At 43.6% G+C, this 23,208-nt stretch overlaps 2 protein-coding genes across 2 annotated transcripts in view; both read right to left on the bottom strand.

Moving 5' to 3' along the window:
* Nucleotides 1-10,370, bottom strand: part of LOC134093858 (metabotropic glutamate receptor 8-like) — a 37,389-nt gene extending 27,019 nt beyond the window's left edge. Inside the window, exon 1 of the mRNA XM_062547144.1 lies at nucleotides 10,237-10,370. The gene's annotated coding sequence lies outside the window, so the exon portion shown is untranslated. The remainder of the gene's footprint in view (nucleotides 1-10,236) is intronic.
* Nucleotides 10,371-17,038: 6,668 nt separating this feature from the next.
* si:dkey-42p14.3 (EF-hand calcium-binding domain-containing protein 10) lies at nucleotides 17,039-22,630 on the bottom strand. The gene is made up of 4 exons (XM_062548175.1): nucleotides 22,502-22,630; nucleotides 22,092-22,256; nucleotides 17,283-17,373; nucleotides 17,039-17,195 (listed from the first exon to the last, which is right to left on the bottom strand). Exons 1-4 carry the CDS (start codon nucleotides 22,602-22,604, stop codon nucleotides 17,150-17,152), a joined length of 405 nt encoding a protein of 134 aa, XP_062404159.1. The 5' UTR covers nucleotides 22,605-22,630; the 3' UTR covers nucleotides 17,039-17,149.
* Between the last annotated feature and the right edge of the window lie 578 nt (nucleotides 22,631-23,208).

Genomic DNA, 23,208 nt, shown 5'->3' with positions numbered 1-23,208 from the left:
ACAGTCCTTATGGCTTATGGCTTTACATGTAAAAGAGTGGTCATACGCTTGGGTGTATGTGTGTGTGTGGGGGGGTCCTAAGTCATGTAAAATTACATTTAGGTTTGAGTACAGCTGTGTTCAAATTGGCATTTACTTTATTACTTTTGAGTCATCATCCTTACCATGGTTGGCTTTTTAACAGTATTCACCACATTAGTGCAACTGTTTATCTTCCCCAGTATTTACTGAGCCTTTGAGTCTTTAACAGTAGCCTTTCAGTCGATGTCCTTGAAAGCCTTCACAAAGTCTGGACCAAAATAATTGATGTATCAACAGTGTCTGTAAATGCTTTTCAGCGCGCTCAAGCGTCACAGGAATGTGGAGATGAGGGGAGATGCTGCAGATGAAAGAACACACACTGACTGAATAGAACATCATTACAGATAAACGCAGAGATGTGTGCTTTGTCTGAGCTGTGTGTCTTTACACACACAGCTCAGATGAACACCTTATATGTTCACACATAATTATACTTGGGAATAATGATTCAAATATATCAAAAATGAATGAAGGGAGAAAACGTACAAAAGGGGATATGGTACGATTGTGTAGGCCTACAAAGGCCACGTCTAAGGGCTATAGTTGAGATTCACCCGATATCTTTATGTTGGGCATTTCACTTCACTTTTCCTTTTTTCCCCACCATAGGCCTGTATGGCAGCTGGCAGGGAAGGTATGAAAACACCAAGGCCATGGATTCATTACCCATAGAACACTTCCCCAGAGTAACCTAGAGGCCTACGGCTCAATATAATGTGAACTCAGGACTCCTGAAGAACTAAGAAATACCTTGAGGAAAAGCATTCTAAAACATACTGGGAGCCAGAGGCTAAAACAAGAAAGATCACAGAAATAAAGTTTCTTAGCTCAATTCCTTGGTCAGAATTATACCACATTCATAACACAAGCACGGCTTGTTAAAAGTATCTACAAAAATTATGGCCATAAGGTGCTTGAGATCCTCAATTCAGGTTCAGGTTACAGCATGTACAGTATAATACTAATTGACAGTAACTGTTGCTCTTGTAATATACCAACTGTAGTAATGGCAGATGTTAAACATTCATGTCATCCACCTGATGACAACATGATGACTTTCTGTGGTATTTCCACTCTGGTGTGATGGTGTCAGACTGTATTATCTTACAGGTTAACTGTTCAGCAAACTGAATACAGTCTGGGTCAGTCGGTAGGTGATGAAACAGAATTCAAGGCTGTACGGATCCATAAAATCTACCCTCAATTCAGAGCAGTTGGTGTCTCTCAGAATAGGACAGCTTCTTCACCCGCGTTTGAGAATGAGCTAAGTGTGCACTGAGAAGAGCACCACTGGAGAGGCACAGCAGCCCAACACTGTAACACTCTTGCTCATCACTTAGGTGGGAATTAGCACTTGCTCACTATTTTTGGATTCACACTCTCAGGTGGTCTACACACTGCAGTCTACAACACTGCATTTCAGCTCCTTCCGTGACAGTCTTTGGGTGTGGTGTTGAACTTGAAGAAAGAGGCTACACGTTATGTCTCGGCAAATTTAGAAAAATGTCATTTTCACAGCATTATCAGGAGCTTGAATGCTGTGTTCTAAAAAGTAAACTTCTGAAAAAAGTGTGAGGTAAACAAATGGTAAAAAATACTCTTCAGTATTCTGTCTTATCAGAGCCAAATAAGTTGCCTATCCATTTTAAAGATCCTATTCAAGGTTCCAGTTCCCATCTGTGACTTGCAATAGATGAGAGGAGACGCCAGGTGTGGGGCAGCCTAATGTCCACTTGAGCTGCTTCTAGCTTGAACTGTGAACTAGATCTTTATGCATGACTAGTTACAGTTAAAGCAAGATCTGCACCTCTACAAAACTATGGGACAATGAAGACTACATAATAATCTGATATCAAAGTAAACTCATGACTATGAAACGCTAGGAATCTGAATATTCATGAAGCAGTATGACAAACTGCCTTCAAACTGGCTGCCAAGTCAGCCGGTCTGAGAGAGTTATTGAGTTGATGACAAGCTAGAACCACTGCTTGTCTGAAGCATCATTTATAAAATGCTGTTAGAGCAAACATGTACAATGGTTTTGAGGACAAACTCAGAATTCTTATTTAAAAATCGCACACAAACTTCCTTCCCTTTAACTGAATTGAAAGTATGCCAACAGCAAAATACAGAATAATTCTGATCAGAATAATACATATTGATTGTTGTGTTTTTTTTTTTATTTTTTTTTCTATTTTTAGCAGAACTAGCTTTATGAAGCCTCTTGATGCTACCACCAAACAAGTATAGCAATAGAACGGCTATTCTCCAGACACTATGCTGATCATATACTGTAGATCATGTTCACCAGACATTGAGACCAAACATTGTGCTGATGGATATATCATTTTGAAACTGCAGTACTTGTCTGAGTTTCTCTCTCTCCTGCACAGGCAGTCATGCACATATGGAGTAGGACACCTGACAGCACCAATGATATCCCTGAGAGCAGGACTGCCTGTGCCTGCACCCACACTGCCCCAATGACCATTACCGGAGCTTCACTTTATGCAACTGCCTTTTCTGTACTTTTTCTCATCATAAGGCAGTCTTCCAAATGCTAGGATCTAATGGAGGTCCTTCGCAGGGTAGATATTTGATATCGTTCAGATATATTACATCATTTCTTTTAACATCTGTGATTTATACATAACAGTGGCAAGTATGCATGTGTGCAAATGTAGGCACACAATCAGTTTATTCACAAGACCTTCAAATGACTTTGCCATGACATGGCATTTAACCTCCAAACATAGCAAGTTAGCAAATACTGGTTGCCTGTGGCCACAAGTCATCATCATGTGTAGATTATACTATGAATGCTCTGACCAAGAGAGCTATCTCATGCCACAACTGACTAGAGTGTGGCAAAGGATGCAGCATTAACTGGTTTCAGACAAAAACAGTGACTTTGTTCCTAAAATACTAATCTAGATGCAGTCCATGTCATTCAGACAGAACAATTAGCTGTCAGTGCACTAGAATGGACTAAAGACTGACGATGTTTGATTTTCTGGAGAACAAGGTTTCTGGAACAGAAAGAAAATAGCTTCAGAGCGAGCAGCAACAAGCACTCACTAATTACCTAGCCCGGGCTTAGTGTAATAATAAGGAGATGCTTGAGCAGAGGTGTAATTGTAAGCAAAGCAGAACAAGGCGGCGTGACAGCTGACCGACAGGCTATCTCATTAGAGAGGAGAAAGTGCTGATGGTTGAGGAGCGCTAGCACCAGGAGACCACCAACTGTTTCTGGGAGATAGTCTCTCACACGTAAAGCCTCACCAAGTCTGCCACTGCTGAGACAGGAAAAGAAAGTATAAAATAAGAAACTACTCTCTCAAGCTCAAATTCTCCAAGTTACACCTGGCATGCCATTTGGAATTAAAGGTCAGTATGATTAAAAACACCTGTCTGCCTGTGTGACTTTTTAAATATTGAAATATAAGTTGAAATGGTTTTGTTAAACTCATTCCGTGATGCTGATTCTTCTTAGCTTCACATGGACTATGAGTGCCATATGAGTTTGGTGTTGGATCCATATCATATGGGTATTTTCAAGCACATTAAACATAAGAAAAGATCCAATAGAAAGTCCCTCATAATAAAGTCAGATTCACACGCCGTAGGCCATTTCCACCGATATGAAGGGGGGATCAAAGCAGTGCTCTCCCGGCACATTTGATTGTAATACGGGCAATAAGGAGATAAAGGCAAGTACTTACACTTTTAAATACATTAAATAAGCCACTGGAGTCAGTATGATGCATTGGCTGTGTAGCTGAGCCGCAGCGTGTTGGAAGATCTTAGATAAGCACCAAAAGTAGCATTCACACTGTATTCTTGCTTCAACTGTAATCATACTGTGTATCACTTCTTTAGTTTATGTAGGCCTACTTGGTACTTTAATCATGTCATATTCTTTATTTTTTCATTTCAATTCTTTTAACGGCGTATTTTTTACCATTTATTGCTTTATACTGTGCAGTTTATTTTGCCTTTGGATGAGGCAAAGCCTCTTGCTTTTATTTACATACGGCATATTGAATGGTCTGTGTATGGAATGCGATGTGAAATAAACTTGGCTCGCCTTGCCTCGCCTATGGGTGCATAATGCTGATAGATTCATGCCGAAAGTGCATCTGATTTAATATTTGCTTTGCCTATCTTTCTTCATTTCAAAGATACATCATGCTGCCGCCCCGGAAAAATATGATTCCCCATCTTGTCATTCTACCTGTGTTGTACTGAACACTGCTTCTACCAACACACCGGTGACAAATGTGTGCTCACATATTTTTGTGACGGAGTATTTCATCTCATTTTCATAATTTGAACACTAAATGGGATGTGACTGGACCTGGTCCAAATGCCAACATGCCACAGTTCAGCTAATTCACACCCTCCTCAGGGTCAGGCTGGAACCGGCCAGTTCTACCGCAACGTTCTGGGGCATCTCAGGGGGAACCGTACGACTTGAATTGTGACACACTGGCATTTGGGTGCTTCATCATGGCCAAGTGCCCGCTCACAGTGCATGGAGTACAATAGCCATTCACCAAGGTGCAGGCAATGGGAGAAGGCACCCTGATTGGTTTATTCACAAGTGCAAACTGCATATATGAAACTATGGTGAAACATTCTTTTTGTGTGCTGTTCCATGTCCATGGATGTGTAACAAGCAGCATGTACACACATTGTGCACCTGTCTATGCAGGCACATAGCCTCCTGCTCATGCACCTTCACAATAACAGGAGTCACACCAGGATTTAGACAGCTTCCTACTTTCTCAACACGGCACCACTGCACCTGAACACACCTCATTTAAAACCAACACACACATGGGCGCTGGATCCAAGCAAACCCATGTGGGCACCACTGTGTCCCTCTGGCACTAGGGCAGACACTGGCGTCCCACTGGGCAGTGCTGTGTGCTGTGTGCTGTGTGCTGTGTGCTGTGTGCTGTGTGTAGTGTGCTGTGTGTAGGGCCACACCCCCTCTGAGCCTTGTGCCTGCTGCTGCGGCCCCTTGTTCTACCGTTAAAGTGCTACTCTGGTGATGAGTTGACCTCAGGCTCTTTTTCTGCATTAAAACACATCAAATAAGCCACAGAGACCGAAATATTCGTTGATCAAGCGAACATATACACCAGTGCAATCAAGCTTGCACTGGTGTATGTTATAGCCCCAAATTGCAAACAGTGGATTAGCTAAGGGCGGTGAATTAACCCCTTCCCAAATAAAATGTTTTAACCAGTAATATTGTTCAAAACAGCACCCAACCTCGTCAGTAGCTTGCTCAGGGTCTCTACACATAACACAAAGCACCAACAACATACACAGTGAACTTGGAGTTTATTACAGAAGACTGTTAAGGACACTTACCAAGTCTCCCGTCAACAGCTCCTCTGGAAGGAAAATCCACATAAGGCCATTATGTGATGTGAGACCTCGACTTTCCTTTGTGAGTCCTTCGGTAAGTGTTCTTAACAGTCTTCTGTAAACTCCAGGTTTGCACCCCACAGCAAAAGGACTTATGGAGTATGGTCAATCGATAGCCAGTGTTGGGTCATTAAAAGGCAAGGACAAGCATAGTAATAGCAAATGTAACCCCATGCATCCAAGAGAGCTCTGCTGTTGTCCCACTATAAATCAAGCTTTGATTTGGTAGTTGATTTGATTTTATGTGTAAATAAGAATTTTGCCCTTTTTGAACTTTGATCCAATCTCTGGATTCTGTTGACGATCGGTAAGTGCAGATTTGATAATGGATGGGGCAATGCTGTTGATTAGTTCGTAGGCATGGCTAGCTTATCTCAGCTCTGCATTAAAGCGATGCACACACAGTCCAACGTGTTCATGGTGCATATCCACTGCTCCGGGGTGATTGCTGCACTGGATTGATACTACCCATTTTCAATAGTGGGGAGGCATTGTTGGTTGCACAAAGCATCTCAGCAAAGGCATTGCAGCTGTTAAAATAGCTCCAGCGAGACACAACTTTACCTCATTAATTTTCAGTGGGAAAACAGTAACACATATTGGCCGGGTTTCCCAAAATCGTTAAGAAGCTCTTAAGTCCAAAGAACTTCTTAGGAGCGTTCTTAGAACATTCTTACAACGCTCCTAAGAAGTTCTTAGCACTTAAGAGCTTCTTAACAATTTTGGGAAACCCGGCCATTAAACGTGGCAACAGAAAATGGCGCAGCACTATCAAGAAGTGGCGCATAAGCCAAGTACATCATTAGGACCAACCTGAGAACTCTATAATGGCGTCATGCCTCTGACCAGAGTGATTCAATTCAATCCAAACCAGCAGGCCAATCAATTAGCTGTGTACAAGCATTCTTACAACACTGCTGCAAGAACCGCTTTACTCTATCGTCATCTACAGTACTAAGTGAGTAAAAAGCTCCAATGCTCCTTGAGTTCATCTGAATGGATACCTGTGGCATTTGGCTGGCATTTACAAAGGCTGTATCTGGACAGGAGAGATGTACATGAAATATGGCAGCGCAATTAAGGAGAACATTATCTGGCAACCACTCATGGAACAAAGCTGTGTTATGCAAGACTGTTTTGTCCATCACTTGCAAATTACTCATATGGGAAAACTGTGGAGAGCTACAGCTGTCAGTGCGTGCCATTGACATGATGTCTACACTGCATGAGAAGACCCAGATGGCAAGTTCCTATATGGACATCCCATAGTCTCTCTACCTCTCTCTGTCCTTTCTCATCTTTCTAAACCAATCATATCCTTCCTGAACTATTATGTAACAACAAATGATCACTTATTAAACATTGACTGCTTAATATAAGATATGCATGTAGGCATATTTACCACATCCACCACATTTCTGGAGTAACAAGGCTAATACCAGAATGTCTTGTACTCTTGAATTACCAAATACCACCCTAGTAAAAGTCCTGGTTCGATCTGAGCCAACTTTCACTTTTTTCACACAATTTTCACTATATCCGTTGTATAGCATGCATGTCAATGACTTGTTTTTCAGTAGCCTACAACTTCTGTAAGAAATGTGATCACGGGGAGAAATGTCTCTCAGGATCTCCTTTTGTCTTTCCACTCAATTCAGGATGCATATCATATCGGGATCAATTCCATTTATGTGGTACAGATAGAAGACAGAGCTCAGCTAGAGCTGGTGACGGACAGACTGACAACAAGATGGCCGCTCCTGATTTGTACTCATGTGGCACATTTAAACTGTTGCTACTCAAGGAAGGACCCATAGAGGCACCGTACATGCAGCTGTGTGTCTTGTGCTGCCGTCCCAGACCATTTGGTTAAAATGGTTAAAAGCCCATATCAGACTGCTATCATGAGAATATGATGATCTTAGCAGAGAGGTGCAAAAGACCACCATGACAGGTGCGCCTGTAGGTGTACGGCCGAATGCAATGTGTGTACCATAGGTGATACTATTCAACAACAAGAGAGAATTTTCCCTGTATGAGGACTCACACCAAGTTGGCATACCATAACTTCCAAACTCTGCACAGTATCCCATCTATATATCTACTATCTACTATGTAGGCTAGTTTTTAGCTGTCCAACGCACAAACCTAAAACTTGTTTGTGTGTGTGTGCGTGTGTGTATGGAGGGGTTGGGGGTACATTAACTTCTGGCCACCTGGCCACATATTGACACACTCAAATCAGGATTATAGACTCATTTGGTCAAATGCCTTAACATCCACAAAAGGCTTATTGAAGGCAGATTTCTCAGGTATTAAAACTGAGAGTGTCCCATCTGAACAAGATGGCTATTTCTGACTGCTGCCCCATATGCTGAACTGTCAGCAGAGGGCTTGGGTCCAGGTTCTGATCTCTGGTGGCAGGTAAGTGTCACTATTCATCCAGTGGACAGTTCAAAAGCCTGTAGTCTCCCCGTCCCTCTGATGGGCTTGGAGCTCACACAGGCAAGAACAATGTCTCCACTGGACCCTGGTGCTTCTCCCAGAACACACACTGGCCCCGGCATGCTCTCTGAACAAGCCTGATTTATTCATTGTCACGGGAGACAGTACAATTACTGCCAGTTACACATTAATATAGAAACAGTGGAAGCACATCTTGTAACAGATGGGGGGGGGGGGGGGCTTCAAGGACCATTTGTACTTGACCAATTCCCCATTCACACCTCATCGCTTCAAAATAAACATCTAGCATGAAAAAAATATACAAAGCACTATGAACTATGAAGCAGTTATCAATGGCATGGTTCTACAGCCTTCTTGTAGAAGCTGTTTTAAGTGCTCTTTAAATCATTCCTAATTCTGCATAGCAGGGTTATTTTGTCTCAGCTGAAAGAAGAGCTTATTGGGTTCATATCCGTAAGTAACTTCCTAAATTCCCTTCCACTCCACCAGTCTGCTGTGTCACAGGAGGACTAGCATTTCACTAATCCTATGAAAGTGAGATTCATAGCTAAAATCAAATCCATTATTAATAAACCTTCATATCAACCAGGCCAATGACACCACTGCACCGCCCTGTTGTCTGTACAGAAGGGAAATGATAAAGCAGGCAACCCTGATTCAGTTTTCTGTTGGCCAGAGGCAAAAGGCATCACTTTCACATTAGCTATTTGGAGAAAGTGAATATTTGATGAGACTCCGTTTGAAGATGGGATGTTAAGGTCATGTTTGATCATCACCACACAAGCACAATATTTCCATAAAATCAAGGACTAACTCAAAACACTGTCAAGAGTTCTTCTGAGTGACAAAAATTGTACCATAAAAAAATACATATAGAGTGTTAAAAATCAATAGACGAATATGAATTATGAAAAAGAAGAGAGAAAATCCTTAATAATTGACAACAATTCCTGAATATCTGTGTCATAAGTATAACAGACATCATGGGACTGTTACAACATTGATGTTACAACATTAAACTGATCTCAGTTCTATTAATAGTGCATTAACATGACACTCTAGAAAAGCCTTCGCAATGTACCAACTGGCATCACGCTATGCATCATTTGTTTCTCAATGGCACCCATCTCGGAGACACTTTATGAAACTGTCCGTGTTCATCGCCATTGCCATTTTTGCTCATTTAATCTCGAATATGGGAATTACTACATTAAAAAAATACCTTAACAACATACTACCATCCATAACACACTCCCATCCACTCCCAGAATTACAAGATTTCCAAGGGAGTGTATGACATATAGGCGTTATATGCTACATTATGGCCACAGGACAGTAAATGCCACTGTAGAGGCAGAGCTGCAATTGGAAGTACCTGTTCATTGATGCCATGCTGACCATCATCAGGATGCCCGTGTTTTGGCACTTCGGGCGTGCCCTGTGGTTGACTGTGTCAATGAAATCTCAATTGACTGCCAACCACATGCAGGCTGAGTGATGATGCATGAACATTCCGCTGAATCGCAGCAATGGACAGGTACTTCCACACCTTGGCCCCAAACCTCAGATGCACCAGGTGTGCATCATATGTACCCCTAAGGACATTTTCTGAATATCCATTGCATAGCTTTGATTTATTTTGTGAGCATTTTTTCTGGATTTGTGCATTATCAAAGTGGAATAATTGATAGAATATTTCAATGGCTTGAGTTACAGGAGTTCACATTCCCAGAGTTGAATGGACTTCAACAAACATCGTAAATCAAAGCCTAGCAGTGACCAAAGAATATCAGATAGCCTAACGCCAGTGGTTTTGAGATCACACATCTGAACTTTTACCATAAACGTACCTTTTCTGTCTGTTAGGGGTCATTCACATGCTGTAACTCAGCAGTAAGGCTAACAACCATGTTGGCAGGCAAGGTATGCCTTTCTCTCACATGACTGCCAACCGTCAGCAGGCTCTGAGTATTCCGATGATTGCCAGTATGCAATGAATGGACAGGCTCTGTTGTAAACATCGGAGACACCGGGAGGGAAATTAGGCTATAGGGAATACGTTATTTTCTCGAAATCCATTCAATCGATTTGTTTTATTCTTGGTGCAAACGTCTTTACATTGTTGTGCAATTGTACGTGCACCAAGTAGGCTAGCCTAGGCCGTTACCCTAGTCTCGACGTTTTGAGTAAATTAAAACAATGAAACTTAAGCTTAGGCTACCTTTACTAGGTTATAAAATATTGACTTGCCTCTTACAAAGCCACGTCTTGACATCCATCCAAATCTTACACTAGGGCTGGGCAGACAAGCTGAATGCAATGATGAACTTTGAAAGTTGAACTATTCAGCAAACAAACTAGCTTGGCAACTGTTCTAACTTTTGTACTATACGGGGAGCTGTATGGTTCAAATCTAATACATAATTTTGACAACGCAGAGTAAAGAGCTGTCCATGGTGCTGAAATCAGAACCAAACATATGAATACGATCAGAACCATCTTTGAACAGTTGCAATAGCATTGATTTCAAGAGCAATCTAAAGTAGCCTAAACACGTATGAAAGATAAATAGTTAAATAAGTTAAAAGATAAATAGATGTGGATAAATGGATGAGCAACATTGAATATAACCCAAGTGGCATATACCTTGGCCTTCATCTTGACACATCTAAGATTGTTAACTCATGTGATTGTAAGACTAAGTTGTGTGTGTGTGTGTGTGTGTGTGTGTGTGTGTGTGTGTGTGTGTGTGTGTGTGTGTGTGTGTGTGTGTGTGTGTGTGTGTGTGTGTGTGTGTGTGTGTGTGTGTGTGTATTCCATAGCAGTAGCGAGTATAGATGTTTTCCACTTGCTTTGGACAATTGTGTTAAGATTTCGCAGCAAAGACTGCCATAACACTGAATTAGGCATTAGCTGGCCATGCATTTAACAGAAAAAAGTTAAACTCTTAGCATATCAACAACAGAGAACAGAGAATTTCAAAGTTCCCAGTGAAGCATTTCCTTTCAAACAAGAAGTCTTTCATTTGCTGACAGTGACTGGTTAATCATGAGAATCTGCAGTGCATTCTGACATGTTTCTCCTCAGAAACATCCAATTTACCTGTCCTGTCTCTGTGTGTGTGTGTGTGTGTGTGTGTGTGTGTGTGTGTGTGTGTCTGTGTCTGTGTCTGTGTCTGTGTCTGTGTCTGTGTGTCTGTGTATTTGTGTGTGTGTGTGTGTGTGTGTGTGCGTAGCGATAGCTTGTTTTTTCTATTTTCTGCTGCCTTGGCAGAAAGGGTGTGAGTGGAGAAGCAGATGTGATCTCCCCAGGCTTGGTGAAAGCTGTCACCCTCGCTGATCAGAACACACGCTTAATATGTGGATTGGCCACAGAGGCTTATCAGGGCATGACAGCTCTTGTTAGAGAAATTGCATAGTATCAGCTCACTGTAAAAGAAAGAGCCCTGCTCATGTATGCACACGGATGCCAAGGCTTCCCAAATGGAGCGATGGGGTGAGATGGAGAGCGATGCTGTGCATATGTTATCCTCCCCTGCTGGAGGTGGGCTGTTCTTTAACTGTGGCAATATCTCACGGTGAGCTCAGACGATTAAAGCAGGTTTTGGATCTCATTAGTGGGTCCTCCAGGGGGAGGAGGGCTCAGGGGATACTGCCTTGAGGGCATAATTAATTTTGCATGCAAATCCAGACATCACATTTAGCCGACCTGACGACGCACAGAGACGTACTCAAGCTGGCAATGCGAGACTGAGAGTGATCTACAGATCCACAGACCGGACTGCAGACTGACCAAAGAGCATAGGGGTTGACAAATGACTCTTTTGTACAGACATTAGATGGCTCAATGGACCTCTTGAGTTGGACTATTGATCAGTGCTTCTCCTTCTGGGTTAAGGTTTCCTCTGATACCGTAGAGCAAATTTACTTGCTTTGGCAGTGAAAAGCCTCTTGCATTTTCTGTTTCACTAAACCTTCAGTTTATCTCATGCTTTAAAGTCATATTCAGATTCCTCTGTAAGATCCATCATTTTACAAAACAAAAGTGAAAGACAATGAAAAATCATGCATTCCCAATCTTAAATATGCATATGCACCATTAAGGCTTTGCCTGCCAGTTTCAGTCCTAATCGCTTTGCATTTGTTGGATGGATAATTCATGTGTTTCAATGGGCTCTTAATTCTAATCTTTAATTCCATCCACTTCCGACCATTTACTGGATCTTCTTGGCTCTTCTGACATTGCCTGTCAACTGTGTGGTATCTATAACCTGAGATGGATCTGGCTATAACACTGCATTGGAGATTGGACCCGCTTATAGGTTGGAAATCTACTCCCATTTCTACACCCCTCTCAGTTGATGAATAATTGATTGTTATTATTGATGGAGAGAACATATCAGATCAGACTTGTATCTTTTGAGATTATTTCGCACATTACCAGTCCTCTATTTTTGGTGAGCATGACAAGTGCTCAATAATTCATGAGACATGGTGCTGTAGATGAACCCACTGTCATGGTGTGCGATAAGCACCCTTATCGGTGCACCCATATGCGCTATTTCCCTTCCAACACCAATTAGATCTGATTAGGGGAACGTGAGCCTTATCTCTAGCAGATTCAGTGACAGGAGAGTGGTGTAGGCACAAGAGGCCCTGTTCTGAGCACTGTGTTAACCACGCTCTTTGATAATCAGCTCAATTAGACTTCTGACTGCTCAGTCTTATGAAACAATACATACAACTTACCAGGAGCATTCTCTATTGTAACACCATATTGTTGGGCAGAGCACATAGTCATCAAGCATGTCATGATTTAATTAAGAAAAAATGCAGGAGAATTCAGAAGCAGAAGGTGCAATATGTCTAGTGTGTCTTTGTAGTGAAAGAGGGAATACTCCACCACTTTCAACCCAGAGTCATCTTTCCCTCCTCCTCATGTCTCAGTGGAGCTTAGCCAACAGCATTCAGCTCAATTACAAATGCCCTCTGGCATGAATCAATAGAGCACACTGTATTTCAGCAAAAAGGTCATTTTACAGTGCTACCTGGGAATGCAAAGCAATGGTTTGTGGTATGGTATCTGATACCGAGTTTAAATATTAACTAGGTAAACATCTGGGAACCTGCATTCCAATTAGGACGCATGGAACCAGGCTCTCCGTGTAAATACAACGTTTTCTCAATCATACAGTAACGATGAATGCATGCATGAAACAGACGAGTGAATCATCTCACGCGGGCTTACACAACTCTGAACACATTAGCAATCAAACAACTTATTGCATGAGAGTAGAAGGCCTTCATATTCAAACTGCCCTTCATTCTGTGTTTGGATCATGCCATGTCAAATCACCAAGAAATCTCTACTCAGTTGCTTGCCATTTTCATAATCATATCTGTAGATCAGAGATGGACACCAGCAAGTTTCAGTATCAAAGATTGATAAAAATCATAGTCATTTCAGCAAATGCATTTTCACACAAATTCTTGCACACATACTGTCTGGAGTGTGCTGTAGCAGTTTTGAACACTGATATCTTCACTACAGTCTTCCTGAGGGGATCAGGATGAAATGTGTTCCACAGTGAGTAAGTGCCACCAATCTGCATCTGAGTTAGACTGGGTAAACCCAGCTTGATCTGTCGGCAATTCAATTTCACCCTGCAGCTCAAGATGGAAACCTCCACATTTTTCTATCGTGCTTCTGTTACTTATCTGCGGGGACCAATCACAAACTGGATTATCCACCGGGTGCACCCGGAGCGTTGGTCTGATTGGTTGAAGGAGTATCCAAATGCGTACACATTCATTTGAACTATGCCCGTTGATCACGCCTCTTGTGCAGTAGGAAATGCAGAGCAGACTCCCCAGACTAATGTTCAATCTTAAAAGATTAAGCTTGGTTTGGTGATGATTGGTAAGAATCTACATGTTTTCAATTCAGCAAAATATCAAATTTATTGAGTTTTAGTTGATTTTGGCATGAAATGACCTTTTATAAAACATAGCCAGAAAGTTGAGAGCTGTAACAAACACTTCAAAAAGTAGAGCTCAACAAACACCAGGCAAGTATACAGGCCACTACCCCATGACCACAAGAGCACTCACCCCAAACAGCCGCAAAATATTGGCCACCATGATGGACACGGAGCTGGCGGAGGCGCCGATCACCCCGACGACCTTGTCTGGCTTGGCGAAGACGGGCGGCTCACCGTTGGCACAGTGAACATCAGACGAGTCCCTCTCGATGAGCGCCTGCACAAACGTCAGGGACTGTTCCAAGGCGTAGGTGTCACGGGAGCACGTGTCCAGGATGAGGGCGCCCAGCGTGACATTTGGCAGCAGCTCTGGGTCTTTGTTAATGAGGTCGATGGCGAAGAGCATAGCCTCGAGTCGATGGATGCCCTTCTCTTTCTTCAGCTCACCACAGGCCGACCCCGGCTCACCGCGGGCATGCACCGGGAACAGCCCTCCGAGGATGATGTCACCGTCCAGGCGGATGGAGTGGCCAAATTCCTGTGTCTGTAGCTCCGGCTTCTCTGTAGTGGCCAGAGTTCCCCAACACACACTCATCAACAGGAGCAAGTGTCTGTGCAGCACCGCACAGCAAACTGCTGCTCTATGCATGTTGACACAAGGGGATATGTAGCCTATACACGTTTATATATGAACAGTATATGTACGTTTATCTCAGAAGATACAGATACAACTGCAGCAAGGTGGGCAGTCCTGGTGGTCTGACTTCAACTCCTTTTCCACAGAAGCAGACCCCTGGCCTTGCAGCCTTTTAAAAAGACTGGATTCATGTGGGCGATGATCTGCACAAAGAGTTGGTGATAAAATGACAGTTTGTGGTGATGTGCAGGTAGATGTCTTTAATTCCACATGCTAGATGATAGCTGCCATCACTGTGAAATCTGTAGAGTCAAAAGCAAAGGAGATTTTGTTTTTCTTTAAGTGCATTGTTTATATGCAAACCACCATTTGGTACATAGTTGAAGCCATAACAAAAATGTCCACAATTTTGATGTTACTCTGGCATAAAAATATTTTTCTTGCACTTCCATTTGGCACTTCTAGCAGCTTCTATCACAACACTACCCAGAAAGTGAGTGTCAAGAATAACAGTATGACTTATCAAAGATCTATTTTGATCCAGAGTGAGAAATTCCTATGTAACATTTGGTTAATAGCTCTAGAACTAAAAATAGGTATACAGCTCTCTGAAATTTTCTGAAAGTCAAGTAACACCCACAGGGTTTTCTAACTAACAGAATGAGTGTGTTGTCTACCAAGGCAGTTACCAAGTCTTCAAAGACTGTTGAAATTAAAGCTCATCTTACTGACCCATGATCAAGCAGTATTGGCAAACACTTGCAATTGCACTTGCACTAACCAACCTCTCCTTTCCTTAATCCAACCTGTTTTAAGCAGATATAACCTATGGGCTAGATATGAAACTACTTTATCACACAATATGATACTTGAGCTATATGACATTTTGGAACCTCTGCAATTACCATCATATAGTTCAATTACCAGTTGTTCAGCAATAGCTGAGGCTTTAACAGTGAATTTACAGGCTGAAGGCAGCTCCATTGGTGTAGCTGTGTAAACCTTTCACTGACAAAATAAAGACCTTAACATTAAAGTTCTCATAATTCCTAACGATTATTTGCTGATCTACAGCCTACTCACAAACAAATACTTAACAAATGGAATCTCTTCACAAGTAATACAGGTAGGTTTGATTCTTTGGGAAAGTCACAACAAAGATCATGTTCTCAATCTAAGACAAATATTTCACTGTGCCCTTACCTAACAAAATCATGCAATTCAATATGTTGCGTAATTAGCTATCCACAGGAGTGCGCGAGATCGGGCACCTGCTGTCAGAGAGTGGAGGAACTATGTTTAGGGTGTGGTACAATATATCCTACATTTGGAATAAAATAATAATAATAATAATAATGATAATTGCCAGACATAGCTTTGTCGTTATATCAAACAGATATGATAAAGGTTGTAGCCTACCTGGCATTGGTTAGTTCCGTGCCCCGTCCACTTTGCCCGCAAAAATAAGTCTGTCGGTGGTGCTGAAAAGGACAGCGATCCAGTCACCAGGAGACGAGAATCCCTCCAAGTGGAATCTCGGAAATGTGCTCCGCTGATGGGTCCTGCATCACCACACCTCTCGTTGCTCCGTCCCCACGTAGCCTATGAGCGTCAAACTTTGCTCTTTATCTTTTCCCGAGAGATGTCTCTATGCTGTGACTGTCTCTCCAGCAACAGGACAGACGTGAGAACCAAGCAATTTACATTGGCTTTAAAATGAAAACATATACAGTGCTTTTTATAAAACGGCTGTTTGAATCAGTCCGAAGGGAAATTACACGAGAGCAACACTCATATACTTTATTTTAGCTTAAACGAAATGTAGACCTTGAGAATAATTTCTCGTGGGACATTCCCTCAGTGACCCACTCTGAACCTTGGTCAGTCACCCTGTGTTTTGTTGACGCGCCTGCTCCAAACTAAGCACACTGACGCCATCTTGTGTGAAAAATCTTCAACACCCAATTTGTGTATCTTCGACTGGACGTCGCCATGTGTTCCGCAAACATGTGAAACTGCAAATACCTCCCTGTACTCAGCGAATCACAAAACATTATAGGCTACACAAACATCATAAATACCCAATACAGTTCAATATGGCACACACAAGTGTTTTGCATGGTAACCCATTTGTTATCTTTAGCTCACAATTGAGCTTGCTGCACCTTGAGTGGATTTTATGGGCCCGGAATTAACAAGTTAATCAGCTAAACACAGTGCAATGTATTTTACATTGCACCAAAAGTTGCTAACATGATATCCATTCATATGATGACCCACTTAGCTCCCTTTTATCATGAAAAACTCTGTCATGGAGGAATGGGAAATTACAGAAGACCTTCAAAAGTGGTATTATTCATATCGCTTTTCACACATAAATCAGCATATGATGTCATACTAATGCTATATTACGTTGAGGAAATGTACAATTTCAGAACTGGTGAAATATGTTTAATTTGTAGTCAATATTGTATTAACAAAGTTATGGTATATACGTTAAATTTGAGCAAAATTTGAAATACATCTGGACTGGGCTCCACAGGTCATCACTCCATAATGAAAGTGTCTGAGCTTACAGATAGCCCAAATCTCCTGGAAAAAAAGGGGAAAAAAAAAGGTTTTCATAGAGAAAAAAACGTTGCTTATAAATAGGCAAATTTAAAAATAAAAGCTACTTACGCCTCATTTTTAAATGTGTCTTTGGTGATTTGGTCTGACACAGAACCATCTGGCTGATCATTGATATTCTTGATCCCGAGAGTGGTGAGAGCTACAGGAAGCACAATCAATCGTTGCAATAGTTATTAAATAAGCGGTAGCATACAGCGTCCTCCTATGCATTTATTGGCATAAAATGGTAATAAAAATATATACTGTATATATATATTTGACAATTTATCTTATCTCACAATGAAAACAACGACAAAAAATACCTCACATGGAATATTTAACAAAAACACATTTGCACATTTACACCTTGTAAAGCCTCTATTTGCCAATAAAACATCTCATAGGGACCTTTTTTTTTCTTCAAAAATGCATGGTCTGCAAATAGTTTAAGAGTATTTATGGTGTGTGCAATCCACTTTTGCTATTGTAGCTGAATGGCAGAATAAGTGATCAGATGCCAGGTGCATGGTTCAAAAGGGTTGCTCTCACGTTTCTTAATAAATCATGGGTGAGTCAAATCATGTCACTCGCCAATTAAACCACATTAAACCAATGTGAGTGACATATGCTACTCCCTTTAAGAGAGAGGAGCGAAGATGAGTGAAGGCATCTCTGCAGAAGGAATTTGCGAGCAACATGCAACAGCAGAATCCCATCACAGCTTGCTTCGCTAAAACAGGTGTGTGTGTGACAAGCAGAGTACACATCTGTATTCACCTAGTAATTGAACTCGTAGGCAAGGACAAAACAAAGTCTTGCAGTTATTTACTTACTTACTGACAAGGGATTAGGGACTTGTTGCTTAGACCTTGCCAATAGGCATATCACAAAGCAGACTTCTTAATCATATGCTCCGAAAATATGGCTACTGTATATAGTGCATACAGGCTATATACTGTATAGTGTATAGTGTATATAGGCTACTGCACATTTCACTCTAAACCAAGATTTTCTTGGTCAGTGATGTTATCATTTTCAGTGATGTCAAAATAGCAATTTATGATCATGTTCTTGACCACATCTTGCCTTTTTATCAACACACACCCGTGGGTGTGCACGGTTCATTTGTTATTTAAACAGTGTGTAGAGCTGTACGATTTGGGGAAAATATTTTTTTTCTGACAGATACTGCAATTGCAATTTGCAATATGATTTTTGAATGTCAATGAATTGATTCAGTTCAATATTCCAAATGTCTCTTTAGTTTGTGCCACCCCTGCTTGGTGAGCATGTCCAGTGCACAAGGAACACAGCATCCCCGACTGACTGACCGCTCACCAATCAGACTCTCTGTGCCCCTCACACACTACACACACCCACCAACCATAGAGGTGGCATAGAAGTGGCCTCTCAGCCGGCGAAGAGTCTTGGCCCCCACCGCCCCATGTACATGTTCCAGTACACAAGCTCGCAGTCCAGCAGGAACCAGCAGTTGGAAAAAGTCAGATTGTCTATCGGGAGCTCGCCAGTGTCTAGACAGCAGTCCTTGGGTGCTACGATTTCTGGGCCACTGTGAATAAGTCTCTGGATCGAGTGCTGATACGTCAGTCCACGGCGACCGCTGGCCGGATTCGATCCATGCCCACACACGGCTGAGCGTGACGTCCTCCAACTGCGCCTTCTGGATCTCCTCCCTCAACATCACATCCATCGGTGACCCGGTTGCCGCGTGAAGTTGGACTGTGGCGCGTTGTCTCCGGTCCCCCGATTGCCGTGACTGGTGATAGAGAGCTGCAAAGTGGCTTCAGCGCGACGCTGCTGAGCATCGCTCCTCACTCTGGCACGGGGGCCGGCGAGCGGTGAGTCTCTCGCTGGAGGGCTGCTGGCGAACGCTGTCTCACTCGCTGGCGAGCTGCTGGCACACATCGTCTCTCTCACTGGTGAGCGGTTGGCTAGCGCTGTTTCTCTCGCTGGTAGGCTGCTAGCAAACGCTGTCTCTCTCTCTGGCACAACGCTGGCAGGCTGTGAGTCTTTTGCTGGCGAGCTGCTGGCAAACGCTGTCTCTCCCGCTGATGCGTGCTGGCGAACGCGGTCTCTTTCTGGCATGACGCTGGCAGGCGGCGAGTCTCTCGTTGGCGGGGTGCTGGCGATCAGTGAGGGCAGCGGCCCTCTCTATCTCTCCGTGGCATCAGTCGGTGCAGCGGGCTGGCGACCGTGGTGAAGTCCTGGGTGAAGCGCCTGTAATACGACGTCAGACCCAGGAAGCTCCACAGCTCAGCGCTGTCACGCGGAACAGCCCATCGTCTCACCACTTCCACTTTCGCCTGGTCGGTGGCCACTCCACCAGCCCCCACGGCATGGCCCAGGAACCCAGTTTGCCTTCGGAACAGGTGACATTTCTTCAGATGTAGTTTGAGCCCAGCTCTCCGTATGGCGCTGTTGAAGTCTGCGGCGTGGCACAGTATGTCGTCCAGGTAAATGACACAGCAGGCCCAGGCAATGCCTGCCAGGACACGCTCCATCAGTCACTTGAAGTTCGCTGGCCCATTGCAGAGGCCGAACGGAAGCACTCTGAACTGCCACAGCCCTTTTCCGATGGTGAACGCCGTCTTCGGTCGAGCTTCCGAAGCTAGTTCGATCTGTCAGTATCCGGCTGCGCAGGTCCAGCGAGCTGAACCAGCAGGAACCGGCGATGCTGTCCAGTGCATCATCGATGCGAGGGAGGGGGTATGAGTATTTCCAAGTCACCTGGTTGAGGCGCCTGTGGTCGACGCAAAAACGCCACGAGCGTCTTGCGAATGAGTACAGCTGGAGCGGCCCAGGGACCGCTGCTTGGCTCGATCACTCCTGTCGCGGCCATCTCCTTGATCTGTTCTCCCGCTGCCTGCCGTTTAGCAAACGGCGACGTTGGACGTGCCGGGCATCCCCAGTGTCGATATCTTTAGCCGCGAAGATGTCGATGTACGCTTCTAGCGGTTCTCATATTCAGCAGCTTTGTGCTTCGTTCAGCCCTTCACAACTGCGAGCACAGCGTTTGTTAACGGCTTGCCTTGCCTCCATAGAGAGAGGCGGTCTCTGAGCGGAAAGTGGCGCTCGCTCAACCCGCTCTCTTGGCTCCTCCCTGGTGGTCATGGACTGAGCAGTGGAGGTCTCAGCCGGCAGATCTTGAGTGAAGGGGGCGGAGTCTGGAATGGCAAGCACTCTTCTTGAGCTTGAGTTCTGTAGGCTTGTGTGGAGCAGTTTGGAGAAGTATTCGTCGCGCCAAGTGCAGTCCCAAGTGCAGTGTGAGCCGCGAAATGTCCACCACAGCCCCCCATTCTGCTCGCTCCCGCGTCACCGTGGTGATGTGTGTCTTTGCTTCTTCCCAGCCCTTAGGTCTGGTGGCCAGCGTGCCAGGCAGGAGACCCGGGCGCAGAGATGCGAGATGGTGGAGCCAGTGTCAATCAGGGCGCGACACCAGGCCCCATCTAGCATGCAGTTTACATAGAGTCCTTTAACTCTGCCAAGCCGGCCCAAGCGTATGGAGTCCTTAGCTGGGGAGGTAGTTAAGCTTAGAGATGGCATCCCTCCGGCCGTGCCACCTCCTTCTCGTTTGACTGAAGTGCAGGAACAAGGGGAGCTGCAGCTGGACAATACCTCGCGATGTGTCTTGTTTCGCCGCACCAGTAGCATCTGTCTCCGCTGGCCGGCCTCTTCCACATGCGTGGGCGGCATTGTGGCGCCGGTGTCATAGTCTGACGTGATGCTTCCAACTCCTCTCTGCCTTCCTCCATTGTTGTCTGGCATACGCGATGCTTTTGTCTCCGTTCCGCCGGAAGATGAAGAGTGCTGCTGACAGTGAGCTGGGGACGCTCAGGCGCAGATGTTCTCTCAGCCGCTCAGGATAGATGCTTCGCGTGAACGCTTCTAGGGCCATCTTTTCGTGTAGACTCTGGCTGTATGTTGGGTAGCCCCTCTGGGCATACAGTTGCAGATCAGCTGCAAACTTACCCAGTTTCTCGTCCTTGTGTCGCTGCCTGGAAGCGAATTGTTCTCTGGCATCACTCTGATGGCGTTGCCGTTGAAGAGCTGCTTCGATTGCCGCGCAGCTTGCTTGTTCTGTCCGCAGCAGGTCTTCCAGCACTTTCAGCGCCTTTCCTTCCAGAGCCAACGCCACCTGCACCCCCATTCTCTTCGTTGACCAGCCATTCAGCTGTGCGGCCAGTCAAACATGCACCAGGTAGATCACCAGCGACCTCTCCCCATTGTTACGAGATAACTTTGCACTTAACTGTCTTCATACCAGGGGCAGGGCAACTGCAGTGGTTTTAGCACATAGTGAGCTCAAGGGGCAAGTCAGATACTGCCACTATTTCACACACTTAATCTGTTAAACACAGTTTATGACCATGGTCAAGCACATTACTATAATTTGATTTAACTTCCATGATTCTCCAGTCCCACCACCCATGTCTCATTCCCCAACACCATACTGCACACAGACACAGCTGTCACTAATGATAGCATTGAAAACACAAACAGCAGTGGCAACACACACTTATATTGACAACATTCACACAGGTGGCAACCATGATAACATGCAAATTACACACAACAACAACAACAACAACAACAACACGGCATCTCCCGAACCTTCCCCCAATGCACCCTGCAGCTACAATTCTCAAATTTGAAAAACGTGCACACGATTCATGAGCGCACATAACAAAATGAAACCACAATTTAGTAAAATGAGAACTGTAGTAAAACGAGCTAGCACACAAGATGCTAAATTGTGCACAATCTAGTAAAATTATGAAACAATTTGGTAAAATTAGCGCACATTCTCTCGATACAAAAATATCTTGCATTGAGACCTCCTCATGCATTTACACTCACCTTCTTTGAACTGAGCATAAGTGATGTGACCTCGATTAATAGGATCCAAGATTCCAAAAATGGCATCCAAATTGGCATCAGAAAACAGACATGGACTATTCACTGAAGTTTTTTTAGACAATTTTATCTGTTCCAACTGTTCAATCAAGAATTCCCGTGGTCTTTCTGATAGAGAGGGGGAGAGAGAGAGAGAGAGAGAGAGAGAAATTGTAAAATTCTGTAGCCTATTCACCTTCACCACCAGCAATCATTTCGTTTGCAAGTGTTAACATAACGTTATCCCTTCGTTCTCACCAGTTGGCTGACATTTGCTAGTTTCCGATTTAATATATTTGACTTCAATTCGTGTTCATGTCATTGCGCAGACATAATTGTAGCATAATTCACTTATATTTCTGTTTCTTGCTTACCTGGCCTGTGAAAAAATATCATGCTGGTTAAATTATCCATAAGTTCTAATATTTTATGTTTTTTAAGATATTCTGTTGCCTCTTCTTCTTTCAGGGAAGTCATGTTTCGCACGCCCTTCTGTTGTTCTTCCCTCTCTGTTTATATCTCGTTGCTATGATACCAGATGGGACGCAATATTCTAAAGCGCGCTTACATAAATTAAGAAATAAATCGGCACACCTCCATCAAATCTTCGGGAGGAACCATAGACTGTAAAAAATCAAAGAAGCGTAGTTACTGTCTCTGGGAACATGCTGGCGGCTGCACACACTATTTTTGTGATTTAAATAGATAACGCATAGGCTGTTATGGCCAGCTCATTCCCAGAATGACACATAAAGAGTACGCAACAAGTTTTAAACAAAATAATAATTTATTCAGAACATGTTGAGGATATTGAGCTAGGCTTTACCTGTGACATATTGGGTAGATGGCTGCTGCAATTGTGTTTATCCCAGACAATTATTTTTGCCCGCACAAATAGGTGTTACAAGGAGATACTTGCAGTGGACATAAAGTGATCTAGACCTATTCCACCTATGAGTTAGAACTCTACAATGTCTAACTGTGATAGACCTTGACATTATCTGTATTTTCTTAAAAGATAAATGGCTTGACTATATGTTAGTTACATGGATCCAACTGTCGACATTTCAGCACTTTGTTT

Source organism: Sardina pilchardus, chromosome 10 (genome assembly GCF_963854185.1).
Source record: "Sardina pilchardus chromosome 10, fSarPil1.1, whole genome shotgun sequence".
NCBI classification, from domain to species: domain Eukaryota; kingdom Metazoa; phylum Chordata; class Actinopteri; order Clupeiformes; family Clupeidae; genus Sardina; species Sardina pilchardus.
This window is presented reverse-complemented; position numbering and strand designations above follow the sequence as displayed.

Excerpts from the sequence above, each read along its gene's own strand:
- si:dkey-42p14.3 (XM_062548175.1), bottom strand. The coding sequence starts at position 22,604 with ATGACTTCCCTGAAAGAAGAAGAGGCAACAGAATATCTTAAAAAACAT. Across the intron at positions 22,257-22,501 it reads GATATTTTTTCACAGGCCAG|AAAGACCACGGGAATTCTTG; the intron begins GTAAGCAAGAAA and ends CCTCTCTATCAG. Across the intron at positions 17,196-17,282 it reads GACACATTTAAAAATGAGGC|GAGATTTGGGCTATCTGTAA; the intron begins GTAAGTAGCTTT and ends CTTTTTTTCCAG.